This window comes from Corylus avellana, chromosome 2 (genome assembly GCF_965113065.1).
Source record: "Corylus avellana chromosome 2, dhCorAvel1.hap1.2, whole genome shotgun sequence".
NCBI lineage: Eukaryota > Viridiplantae > Streptophyta > Magnoliopsida > Fagales > Betulaceae > Corylus > Corylus avellana.
Window position 1 is genome coordinate 31,623,439 of NC_142491.1, and position 14,016 is coordinate 31,637,454.

Genomic DNA, 14,016 nt, shown 5'->3' on the forward strand with positions numbered 1-14,016 from the left:
AGTTGGTCATGAATTCTAAATGTAACATTACTAGGGATTCCTATAAAATGTTTCATTATGGTGTAAATTAAAACATTAATTCCATCAGGGATTCCTCTGTTATGTGCTTGATCATAAATTGAGATTCCTTCTTCATCTTTCTAAACTGCATATTTTATTTCACTATGATTTGCTTCAGTTAGGTATTTTTCCCACCAAACTTTTAAAGTTCCCGTAAATCCTGAGGTTAAAATGTCTACAATCTCTGCATTCGTTTTTTCTAGATTTGTAAGATAATTATTAGTAACCATTGACATGTGCTGTAGTATTTAAAATTTCTTGTTCAAATAAACCATCAAGATTCCATTCATAAATCTTATCAGAAGAGACTGAGAATTGGTTAAGAACATTTCTTTTTTCATGTTGAATGTCTGGTAGTGTAGGTCTAGAATACCAATTGTGAGTGTTAGTCGTTGATCTAATGATTCTATTAACTTGGAATTCGTTGAATTGTTGTTCAATTTGCTGTATTTCATGATCTATAGTTTGTTCAGATTCTGAACTTTGTGTTTCACTTGTTGTTTCATATGTGATTATTTGTTTATCTTTTTTAATGATTTGGACAGTTTTAGAGGCCGGAGCTTTATTTTTGACATTTTCAAGGGCTTTTAGCATGTTATTGATTTTTTCTAGAAAGGTTTCTTTTTTATCTAAATTTTCAAGAAAGGTTTATTTTTTATTTTTTAGATTTAACGTTTTGGGTTATGAAATTTTTAAGAGGGGTTATTCGTAATAGGGTTTTTTCTTTTCAGTTTGAGTTTTAGTTGGGGATGTAGTTACCTTAATTTTGCCTTCTATTCGATCTAATTGTTTTCCTATGGTTATAAGGCTTTGGTTTATATAATTGTTTTGTTCCATGACTTTTTTTATTTCTTCTTCTTTGGAAGTTTTAAAGGAGGAGGCTGAAATTTTTGATCCTTTAAAGTTTACAAAGATCGGTTATTTGGAGGGTGACTTGCCTCTGTTATAGTTTTATCTTCTTTTTCCTACTGAGTTAACATATTTAATTTTTGATTTTCGTATATTTTAATGAATTCAAAGAAGTTTATATGTAACTTATGTTCGTTCATAAATTTTTCCCATTCTGCAAAATTTTTTATTTTTTGTTCTTTTGTATATTTTAACTTATATTTTTCTATTTTTTCTGCATTCTTGGTAGAATTGTATTTCATTAGTCACTATGGACATATTAAAAAAAAAAAAAAAAACTATTGTTAAGAGAGATAAAAGACTATTATATAAAACAAAACCAAAGAATAGTAGGGTTATTGGAGACAAAGACTAACAAGATGCAAAAAATAATACGACTAAAAAAGTCATTTTGAAAGAAGCCTTCTCCATCGCCTTTTTTTATTTTTAAATTTTTTTTGAAAACGATTGATAACTTCTCATTGATATAGATTATAGAATGAAGCTAGGGTAAGTTCCATCAACAATCAAAAGATAGAGCTAGTTTCTACATCACCCTCTGATTATTAATGTTAGAAAGTTTGTGATTGAAGACTTGAGAATTTTACTTGGTTGTTGATAGTATTTCAACTCTTTACTCAATATTATATAGTGTATCAGATTTTAATCTTAAAGGCAAGGAAAAACCAAAAATGGAAATTCCAATTAATGTAGAATCTAAAGACATTGATAATCTAATTAAATACAATTCATACCTACAATAATTGTATTTAATTAGATTTTGAATGTCTTTAGATTCTAAATTAATTGGACCTTCCAATTTTGGCTTTTCCTTGCCTTTAAAATAAGGGAAATTTCAGTTTCAGTCGTGCCAGTGGAGCAAGTTCCAATTCGGCCGAACATCAGTCTCTGCCCTTCCACATCTGGCATCACCCACTATTGGATTGGTGACTAGTGTGACAGTGTCAACTACGGACCATATATATGTACAGTATTTTGGGAGTGGATCAAATTTTGTATCAATCTCCTAGCCCAATGTACATTGAATTGAGGTTCATACCCTTACACTAGGCCTCCAATGTGGACTCTAATCAAAGATATCACGGCAAGAAACATGGGCAAGCTCACAAAACTCCATGATCAATTAATTGCTTCAAAACAAACCCACGTGACCACCATGAATACAAGGGTCCCAATACTATGATGTCAGATGGTAAGTTTAACAAAAATTATTAACCATTCTCTTTTTAATAATATTATGCCTCAGGTTGCCACTCTCCAGCCACTACGCCGGCGAGCCCAAAAAAAAAGAAAAAATCTCTTTATTTCCCTTTCTTTTTCTCAAACTCAAGCTTCCACCTTGAGTTTGAGGGAGGATGTTATAGTATTTTATATTATTCTAGTTGTCTTATATGTTCTAGGGTTTAGTTTAGGGTTTTTTGCTTATCACTCATAATCTCTCTATATATAAAGGCATCTGTAATCACAATAATACAATGTAATCCATTGTTTCCTTACGCTCTTTCTCTCTTCCCTCTCTCATGCTTTCGCTCCAATATATTCAACAATATATTTAATAGGACTATTGAAAGTGATTGTATTATCACTTCTGGCATTTGGGGTGATCAAATCACACCTTTTTTCTCTCTCTCTCTGCTATATATGTGCAGTTGTGAACACGTAGTTATTGAAATATCCAAATCCTTTAAGAATTGGATAAGGATAAACCACTAGAGAAGCTAGCTGTCTAAACAAGACCTACTTCACAATAAATGAATGGAGTAATGAAGGACCAATATCCATGCAAGTAGATGATTTATGCCCACCCCACAAAATAGTGAAGTACAGTTACTAGATGCCATGCAATTATGAACACCCAAAGTTGGAACATCCTCGATCGGCCTTATTGCAATTCTATAAAAGGTTTTCGTAATGGGGTTTTTTTTGCTCAAATTAGTTTGAAAGAAAGTGATCATAAGGAAGAATATGTGGAGGCTTAAGATAGCAGATGGTGGAAAGTGCCCTTATATCTTCACCACAAACAACTTTGTTGGAAGGCAGACATGGGAGTTTGACCCTGAGGCTGGTACCCCAGAAGAGAGGGCTCAGGTTGAAGAGGCTCGTCAAAATTTCTACAAGAACCGGTTTCAAGTGAAACCTAGCAGTGATCTCATATGGCGAATGCAGGTATACGTACCCTCATCCTCTCTCTCTCTATGATCTATACATACTAAAAACACCTACTTTTTTGCATCAAAATCTTTGTCGTAGAGTAGGGGTAACAATTCGTGTTTACATCTGAGGTTCGAGTTGTGTCGATATACAAGTATAAAACTATATAGGTCAATTCTAACTCGATCTATTTAATTAAACCGGTTAAATTCATCAATGACTCAACCCTAACTAACTAACTAATTTAGTATTAAGTTCGTGTAAGTTCACGGGTCATGTCAATAATTAGTACTAGCCCTATATTGTGTGCCGGGTTCGGGTCATGTCAGAGTGTGGGTATAAAATTATATAGATCAACCTTAATCCAAACCATTGAATTAAACAAATTAGATCTCTTAACTGTAACATGTTGATTTAATACTAAATTTGTATTAGATTCAGAAGTCGTATAAATATTATATAAAATATTCATAATACCATGATATATTGTAATCTAGCGGCTTTAAAATTCAAAATATCATGAGATATCTAATAATTCAGAAATTGTTTACTATAATATATATGCTCATTTCTTTGTCAAAATGATTGCAGTTTCTTAAGGAGAAAAACTTCAAACAAACAATTCCCCCAGTAAAGGTTGAGGATGGAGAGGAAATCACATATGAAAAGGCCACAACTGCACTAAGAAGGGCCGTCCACTTCTTTTCTGCCTTGCAGGCCAGTGATGGCCATTGGCCTGCTGAAAATTCTGGCAACTTGTATTTCCTTCCCCCCTTGGTAAGACTCATGCATAATCGTTAACGATTTTTTTTTTTTCAATGTCATCATTATATATATTTACGTAAAAATTATATACACCAAGAAACTTCTTGTGACATCAAGACAAATCATCAAAAACATAACGGCTTTTACTAATAGGGGTAGAACTACCCTAGCCTTGGGGCGCTAGTCCCCTAAAATTTTTCAAATTACCTTAAATTTTTTTGTTTTTTTTGGATTGGACCATCAAAATTTTATTTTTGGGAAAAGTCTATATTTTCTTCTCAAACTACCACCTAATTGACAATGTCTTCCATAACTTTCAATTGTTACAATGTCTCTCCAAACTACTAAAAATTGTCAATGTTTCTCAAATGATGAAACTACCCTTAGTAAAATAAAAGCAAAAAAAAATACTATAACTTATAAAAAAAATTACAAGGGGTGGCCAATTTGTTTTTTTTTTTAAATCCTTTTTATAAGAAAAAAATTAAACAATTTCGTTTTTTTTTAAAAAAAAATTTGTTTTATAATTTTTTTTTTAAATAAAAATTTTCCTTTTTTTTAAAAAAAAAAAAAAAAATCGTTTTGTAAAATAGAATTAAGAAAAAAAAATTCCAATTTAAAAAAATAATAAAATTTCATTTTTAAAAATAATAAAATTTTTAAAAATTCATATTTTTTTAAATAAATTTTTATTTTTATTTTTATTTTTGTATTTTATAAGGGTATTTTTGTCTCATTGAGAAATTTATAGGGGCATTTTTATCTTTTTGCTAGTCTTGGGAGGATATTCACAATGTTTTGGTAGTTTGGGGAGACATTGTCATAATTAAAAGTTCGGAAGGACATTGTCAATTGGGTGGTAATTTGAGGGGATATATGGACTTTACCCATTAAATTTTTACCTTAAAGATTTTTTATAGTTTTGTCCTGCCTCATCTAAAATTAATTTTTAAGTTACTAAAGATATTTATCTCTAAAACATCTTCTAAGATAGACCAGACTATGAATATTATCATCAGATCTATGGGGACATGCCTACCTTCGACTTGTTTTGGTTTTCATCTTGATGAAACTGTTAGTTGTATTCTTTTAACCCGAAAAAATGCAGGTAATGTGTTTGTACATTACAGGGCATCTTAATATTGTGTTCTCTGCAGAGTATCAAAATGAAATCCTTCGATACATATACTATCATCAGGTGCATATTCTTGGAAGCATCATAGGATTAGATTTTCTGTTGAATTACTTGATTCCTTTTCTTTTGTGTGTGTTTAAGCTGTCATGTTTAACAAGTATGCTGTAAATTTTGCATATTGTATGTAGAATGAAGATGGTGGGTGGGGATTACACATAGAGGGCCATAGTACCATGTTTTGCACCGCTCTCAACTACATTTGTATGCGTATACTCGGGGAAGGACCCGATGGTGGTCAGGACAATGCTTGTGCAAGAGCACGAAAGTGGATCCTTGATCATGGTGGTGTAACACACATACCTTCTTGGGGAAAGACTTGGCTTTCGGTATGATCATGTTTCATAAATCTTTTGAGTAACTATATATTCAATAGTCAAACTATTCCGGGATGACCAAACCCATAAAACTCATCCACTAAATAAAAGAATAAGTTGGAACCAAATTAATACAAAGCTTGAAACGGCAAGTTTTGTCTAACTTGAGATTACTTCTTCCACTGGCTAGTTCGAACTGGTAAATTTTCGGTTCGAACTTAGAACACAAAATTGGACTAAATGAAAAATATTAAGTACACTATTGTCTAATTGAAATAAAAATTACAACAAAGTGAAACAAAATTTTCATTATGCGTGATGATTGTTTGCTGATAATTAACTCTAATATGCATTTTTCGCTTTGTTGTAGATACTTGGTGTGTTCGAGTGGATTGGAACCAACCCAATGCCTCCGGAATTTTGGATGCTTCCTTCATTTCTTCCCATTCATCCAGGTTTGTACATATATGCTTACTACGTACATTATACGTACATCCAGGTTTGTACAATTTTTAATTGAAAGCCTCTGTTAGGTAGAGGTTTTACTTTCTTCTTTTTGATAATTAAACTTGCTACATATTGCTTATCAATTTCCTTTCCCCTAAAATGCAGCCAAAATGTGGTGCTTTTGCCGCTTGGTGTACCTGCCCATGTCATACCTTTATGGGAAAAGGTTTGTAGGCCCAATCACACCTCTCATTCTTCAATTGAGAAATGAACTCTACACTCAACCTTACAATAAAGTTAACTGGAAGAAAGTACGTCATCTATGTGCAAAGGTAAATTTTTCTCATGGTTGATACTCACTGATCATTGCTACATATGCTTTCCAATATTCTTCTATTAGAATATAAATTAAATAATTAAATTCATTCATTTTTATCAGCTTAAGCTTTTAACATGATATCATAACAAATGCCCTGAGTTCAGGATTCGGATCCTCTCCAATTTATTTTGGATTAGGAAGTATCCAGTTAATGGCTAAGGTTTTTGAGATCTTGGGCCACAAATGGGACACATGTCCCATTAATAAAAAAAAAAAAAAAATTAAAATATTCTTTAGGATTAAAAAAATAATGCCATATAGGGTGGCTAGTCTGGGGTGGCCGAAGTCACCCCATAGCCCTTGGGGGTAGCCGAGCCACCCCCCAAGGGCCAAAAATAAAAATAAAAATTGCCCGAGGGGTGGCCGGCCACCCGAGGAGCAACGGGGGTGGTTGAGCCACCCCAACGTCACCCATTCTGCAATATATATATATATTAAAACACATTCTAATAAATTAACCTGAAAATAAAATTTATTTTTTATATAAAATTTATTTTTTATTTGTTAGTGAAGGCTGACGTGGCTTATTTGTAGCATTGGGATTTCTCTAGGGAATTTCCAACCGTGAACTAGATACTCTCTAGTCCTTCAAGGACCGGAAAGGATCCGCTTCTCTGAGTTGAAACGTTGTCTTCATCATTAATCTCCCATATCTATTAAATACTTTATGTGTTAGGTCTCACCTATTAGGAAAAAGTTTGAACCTACAAATGAGGAAGAGTGTTAGAATATACATTAAATGATTAAATCCATTGCTTCCTATCAGCTTAAACTTTTGGAGTAAGTGTTGTTTTAACATCTTCCAAGACATTGATTACGCAATATTATTGTTATAGGAGGATCTCTACTATCCTCATCCTTTGATACAAGATCTACGTTGGGATAGTCTATACCTATGCACTGAGCCTCTTCTCACTCGTTGGCCTTTTAACAAATTGGTAAGAGAGAAAGCTCTTCAAGTAACAATGAAGCACATTCATTATGAAGATGAGAATAGTCGATACATCACCGTTGGATGCGTGGAAAAGGTAATGTTATCAAAAATAAAGGGCATCCATGGAGAGCATCTATTTGAGCTATATAACACTACTCCTAAAGCTATTTGCATTGAACAGGTCCTATTTATGCTTGCTTGTTGGGTTGAAGATCCAAATGGAGATTATTTCAAGAAGCATATTGCCAGGATCCCAGATTTCATATGGGTCGGTGAAGATGGAATGAAGATGCAGGTTAGTACCCATATTGTACAAAAACATTTGTACAACCTTTTGTTTGTGTGTTGAACATTTGAAATATAACTATTCAAACTTGAGTATAAACCCCCAAAGCTCTTGTTTTCTAGCTTCAAGTCTGTAAGTCTTAAGTCTTTGCAAGGAAATGGAAGAGACAATTGACTTTGATTATTCCATTTGTATGAAGGGTTGTGGAAGTCAACTATGGGATACCGGTTTCGCTATTCAAGCTTTACTTGCTAGTAATCTCACTGATGAAATTGGACCTACACTTGCGAGAGGGCATGACTTCTTCAAGAAATCTCAGGTTTGATTTTCATTTCTGAATTCAGCTCTTCACCACAATATTCATTCAGACTAATTACGCCATTTTCTCTTAAAAATTGTGAAGGTCAAGGACAACCCTTCTGGAGACTTTAAAAGCATGTACCGTCACATTTCAAAAGGATCATGGACTTTTTCTGATCAAGACCAGGGATGGCAAGTTTCTGATTGCACTGCAGAAGCTTTGAAGGTAATTAATTTCGTTTAAATGCGTCAATGGGGTAAAGCGTTGAATCCTCTCCGTAATTAATGTGTTCCTCTCGAAATTCTCCTCTATTCAGTGTTGCATGCTTTTATCTACAAAGCCACCGGAGATTGTTGGTGACAAAATGGAACCCGAGCAATTTTATGATTCTATAAATGTGATACTTTCTCTACAGGTAAGGATTAATTTTCACATTGTTAAATCACCACTAATCTCAAAAACATAAGTTAATGAAAAATAATTGGTTTTAATTATTTAAATAATATTTGAACATTTTTCCTCGCTCAAATTACCCTTTAATAAGTAAGGCCCAACCCTGTTTGTTTTAAATATTTCATTGCATTCATATCATTAAGCTCTAATGCAGAGTAAAAATGGTGGTTTATCTGCGTGGGAACCAGCAGGAGCCCAAAAATGGTTGGAAGTAAGTAGCCTTGAAATATGCTTATGGGAATACTTCAAAACGATCTAGTGCTTCTAAATTCAACATTTTTATCGTATATTAATGGGAATTTTCTCTCCTTTTTTTTTTTTTTTTTTTTTTTTCATTAGGTGCTTAATCCCACAGAATTATTCTCTGACATTGTCGTTGAGCATGAGTACGTTGAGTGCACTGCATCAGCAATCCAAGCTTTAGTTTTGTTTAAGAAGTTATACCCCGAGCACCGTAAGGAAGAGATCGAAAATTTCATAAAAAATGCTACTCAATTCCTTCAAGATATACAAATGCCTGATGGTTCATGGTATGTTAATTCCACTGGTTTCTTAGATATTTTTTTGACATTTGTCTGTTTTTATACCAGAGAAATCTAATGCATGATTGCATTTCCACAGGTATGGAAATTGGGGAATTTGCTTCATATATGGTACATGGTTTGGACTTGGAGGATTGGCTGCAGCTGACAAGACTTACAACAATTGTCCAGCTATGCGCAGAGCTGTTGATTTTCTACTCACAACACAAAAAGATGATGGTGGTTGGGGAGAGAGCTATCTCTCATGCCCAACCAAGGTAATGTTTTAAGAACCTTTAATAACATGTTTTGTCTTTCTAAGATTTGGCAGATGCTAGCTAGATAATAAAACTATAAACACTTTGTGCTTGATTATATAGGAATATGTACCTCTTGAAGGAAACCGATCAAATTTGGTACAAACTGCATGGGCAATGATGGGTCTCATTCATGCTGGACAGGTAGACTCCATGGTTTATATATATTATGCTGTCATTAATTTTCATATGTTTTGATCCTGCATCTTCATTCTGATGTTAAAATTGTATCTGCAATAGGCTGAAATAGACCCGACACCTCTTCATCGTGCAGCAAAGCTGATAATTAATTCTCAACTGGAGGATGGCGATTTTCCTCAACAGGTACCTCTCTTTAAAACATGAATTTAGTTCAGAAAGAATCTATATATATATATATATATATATATATATATATATATATATATACTATGCTTGAATTTTACCTCCAAAGCTTCGTAACCATTGATCACTCTTTCATACAGGAAATACTTGGAGTCTACTTAAAGAATTGTATGTTTCACTATGCAGCATACAGATATATTCACCCATTGTGGGCTCTTGCAGAATACTGCAATCGTGTCCCATTGCCATCCAAAAAAAAATTGAATCAATTAGTGAACTATATATATATATAGCTCAACCAGCCAATTATTAATTCTCTTACTTTCTCTTTAGCAGCTGTTGATGTGTGTAATAAGTGTCTAAACACAAAGCCACCAAAGATAGATGGGATTAAGGAATATTATACAATGTTGTACCAGTATGTAAGAAATTCCCTAATTATATTAAAGTGTGACCCATATATATGCACATGTATTTATTGTGATTTATAAGTACGAGTGTTGGGTAATTTATTTCAAATTAATCAGAAATGATGTAGTTCTACAACACATAATCTTCTCTCTCCAACTTCCAACGTACATCCATTTCAAGTTTGAGCAGCTAAAGTCATTATTCTTAACTTCCACTCCAGATTTTCAAATTCATTCCAAGTACCACCCTACACATAATTTGACCCCCAAATTATCAAAATCCATTAAGAGTTGAAGCCTTCCAAAAATTTAATGGACGAGTTTTTCTTCATTTGGGACGTGAGGAAATTAACAAAACTATCCAATCATTTGAACCTAATAGTAGCGCTAAGCTACGGGAAATTTCTCGAAGTTTTCAAATCCAAAACAGAATAAAACATATGCAATACAAAATGTAATCTTCTTTCCCTCTCCTCAATATTCTAAAGATACCAAACACATTATGAACATGCGTGTGATAAATGTGTGTTTTATGTGATTGGCCAAAATTATTTTTGTCTTTATGTCACATCATAAACATTAACGATATTAATTATTGAAACTCAATAAAATTATTGTTATTGTCCATAATCTTAATTAAGTAACTACGACACAAGTATATATATATATATATCATTCCTTTAAAATACGCATCACAAGATTCTATTTACCAATAGAGCTGGAATTTTGTCACCTAGCCTCCTCCTTCATTGAAGTCAATTGACTGGATAGCTTTGTTTCCTCACGTCCGTTCATTCGTACGAGATGAACGGTAATAGAGCAACCAAACGAAAAGTTTGCTTTTTTTGTTTTTCATGGGGGTGGTCACCGACAGCCGAACCAATACCCTTTTTCTTGTGCCCAGAATTTCCTTTTTTTTAAGAAAATGGTTGTTTTGGAAATGAGTTTTAGAGCTAGCGTATTTCTAAAGGAATAGCAATTCCGAATAACTATTAAAATATTTATTAAAAAAACAAAGAAATGCCAAATGGAGTGGCTGGCTAAGGGTAGCTCGACCGACCGAACCATTCCACGGCCAGCCTGACTAACAAAATCCCTTCCTATACTTGACCATCGACCTAACATCCTCCTCATTGATTCACAATATCTCAACTGGGAGGGCTTGCGGTGGCTACAAATATTCAGCTTCTGTCCAATAAGGGGTGGTTCCGCTACTCTTATTTGGCCAAAGGGCGCGCGACGAAACTCCTATCGGTAAAGAGACTCTTGTGGTTTATATTTTAATTGAATATATAATATATCATTGTACTTACTTAAAATTACGGAATATAACGATTATTTTATTGACTAATTGTCCTACTAGTTAATATAAGAGAACATGTGAGTTCTTTACCTGCAAGGGCAGATAGACCCATCCAAATCCGTGTACACCAAGAGATAGCGCCAGGTCATGTGCCCATGCAACATACGTTTCTGTGATAGTTCAGCTCCAGCTCTTTATTGTGCTTCCTGCCAGGCTTCCAGCTATTGATTAATTCGTCCTACGCAACCTGATCCCCAGCCACATCACTTTAGCCATGCATGTGTCTTGGTGGAGTTCTCTTGCATGCAACTTCTAACACGTAACATAAATGTGTTGGCAAACAATTCAGTTATTTAGTAAACTGTTACATAACTGTTAGAAATAACATCTTAACGAAAATCATAATTTGAACTAATTAATAAGAACTTTATATATAAAAAAAAAAAAAAAAGAATAATCATATTTAGTAAACTGCATTACCATATAATTGAAATGACGTGGTAGTACTAAAAATTAATTGTTAAAAAAATCAATAGCTAGTTTTCATTATTACATGTTAAGAAACACGAGTGAGCTCGAGTGCATCTCCTCTAGCGCTCGAGCGCACTGCACTTCTTACAGTTTTTATTGCATCGGAATGCAATATGTTTTATATTGTTAATATCTGTTTATATTAAAGCTTTCCAATTGTAATAGTTCTTCTAGTTCTAGGTGTATTAGCTCTCCTAGTTCTAGTTGTATTAGTTCCTCCTATTTGATTTTGATTGTAACTTTTTGCTTATATATATAATAAGAACGAAGCTGAGATTTTATTCCGCCAAAAGCAAGTTTGTTTACTTTCTTTCATTACGGACATCTAGCCTAAATTAAAAAAACAAAGGGGATTCATCATGTGGTGCATGCACAACCAATCATTCCTCAGGAAACACTCCATTAATTAATTGGACCACGTTCCGGGCATCCCATTTTCTTTCTCTGGAGGGTAACGAGGATCGATGTGCAAAATAATGATGCAACCTTATTTTATTGAATCTCAAGGAACATTTGGCAGTTGCTGCTAGCGTGTAGTGTATATGAGTATATCCCATTTTTCAGCTTCTTCTTCTAACTTTCAATCAATAAACTATTGGTTTTTATCGTAAACCTTATACTTTTGATTTTGTCCATGATTTGCTACACAAGTCTTTTCCTTCTGTCTTTGTCTAAATTTGTCACTTTCTTTTCCTTTCCATATGGAATAATCAGGTCAAATCTTCAACCAAGAGTACCTATAAAAACATTGAAAGTTAAGCTCCAAGTATCTAGTTGGGTCCAGCGGGAACCAACTAGAGGATAAGTTCATGGGCTATCAGATTTGATTCCGTAGCCTTCGAGAATGAAGAAGCCCGTTTCTTGAGAAATTAAATTTACGTAACCAACGGAACTTTTTCTTGTCACAATGAGCAAAATTTTGATGTATTTATATACTAGCTAGCTAGGCTATATATACGTTCAAGCCAGCATTGGGATCCATCGTCCATCTAGTTTATATATATATATATATATATATATATATATATATATATATATATATTAACTCGAATGTCGGCACGTAAGTTTGAGGAAATATAAATAAAATAAATAAATAAATTCATGAATTAATAAAATATACATAATATATAAAAATATATCCTAGGAAAACAACAAATGAGAATACAACTAGAAGTGGATTTGCTAGAGGTTCAATATGGCACATGCATGATGGATCCAAAGTTTACACTTCTGTTAATTTTTCTTACTTCTCATCAAGAGAAAGAGTGAGGGATGGTTGAGATGGTGTCTTTGATGATGGGGTGATCCGCCAATAATATTCTTGAGTGATATTTGGATGTTGAAAGGGCAAGGATGACCACTAGGGAGTTTCCTTCCAAAATAAAAGCCTTGAACCGAGAAAGAGAGCTAGTTGACCATCTTTCGGCAAAGCATATAAACTGCATGTGGGGTTCGGAAATGAAGTTAAGAGGGTAAACTAGATCTAGAGCTCATAGAAGATATGGATCTAAACAACCTAGTCATAATTCAAAATATTTGTTAAGAACAAGACAACAAAATTAAAGACTTTCTACTTCCAAATGCTTCTCTTTAACGGGTCTTTAAGTGTTCTGGAATAGCTATTTGTGTGTCCTACTGTATGTCCTCCCGGCTTACAAGCCTACCCAGCCTAACTGCGCTGACGGCACATTGACGGCACAAAGCAGCGTACATCCCATATAACTCAAAGATTTTGCTAAAGATAACATCTGAAAATATACTTGTTTTACAACTCTGTTTTCTGGAATTAACAAATATATGAATAGATATCAAGATGAACACATCAAACACACATGGCTCTGATACCATAAGGGGACTCACATAACGAGTTGACATAAGCGGAAGAATTAAAGACATAATGATGAATTTAAATAGAGACGGCTAGTAAGATTCTAAGCTTAATATATATATATATATATATATATATATATATAGTTATTTATTTTAGAGTAAGAGTTTATCTCCAAGTGAGTGTAGGAGTTCTACTCAAAGTCCAAGTCATAATCTTCCTATTTAAAGGATAATTATTTTAATGGAAGAAAATGAGAAAATTAATCTCAAACCTTGAGAAAATTAATCTCAAATCTTGAGTTTGAAAAGGGTTTTTAGATTTTCTCAAAATCTAAAAAGTTTAGGTTCCCTTAAAATCCAAGGTTTAGGTTTCCTCAGAACCTAAAATCTACCCCGTTAGGTATTCACGTAACAGTTATTCACTAGGGTTAGAAGTAAATGAGAAAAGCAATGATCCAGTGTTTTAATCTCTATTGTAATTTTTTTGTTTTTAAGTGATGTGACAAATCCTTATCCTTATTGAAGGTCGTAAAGCAAATTTGGATAGAAAGTTTTCTCTATTTCTTGAGTTTTAAAGAGTGATTAA

The 14,016-nt window shown here is 33.4% G+C and overlaps 1 protein-coding gene across 3 annotated transcripts; it reads left to right on the plus strand.

The window, feature by feature from the left end:
• The first annotated feature begins 2,789 nt into the window (after positions 1-2,789).
• LOC132166930 (beta-amyrin synthase) lies at positions 2,790-9,824 on the plus strand. Of its 3 annotated transcripts, none has more exons than XM_088513800.1 (16): positions 2,790-3,135; positions 3,712-3,897; positions 4,994-5,083; positions 5,209-5,406; positions 5,765-5,849; positions 6,007-6,173; positions 7,057-7,248; positions 7,336-7,449; positions 7,640-7,759; positions 7,844-7,966; positions 8,058-8,156; positions 8,349-8,405; positions 8,534-8,724; positions 8,816-8,993; positions 9,096-9,176; positions 9,273-9,377. In XM_088513800.1, exons 1-16 carry the CDS (start codon positions 2,935-2,937, stop codon positions 9,375-9,377), a joined length of 2,187 nt encoding a protein of 728 aa, XP_088369926.1. In that variant the 5' UTR covers positions 2,790-2,934. The 3 variants fall into 3 exon arrangements, with proteins under 3 accessions (XP_088369926.1, XP_059433774.2, XP_088369927.1); XM_059577791.2 differs by lacking the exon at positions 4,994-5,083 and adding an exon at positions 9,497-9,824 and having other exon boundaries at positions 2,795-3,135; positions 9,273-9,356; XM_088513801.1 differs by lacking the exons at positions 2,790-3,135; positions 3,712-3,897 and adding an exon at positions 9,497-9,824 and having other exon boundaries at positions 5,043-5,083; positions 9,273-9,356.
• Positions 9,825-14,016: the final 4,192 nt, after the last annotated feature.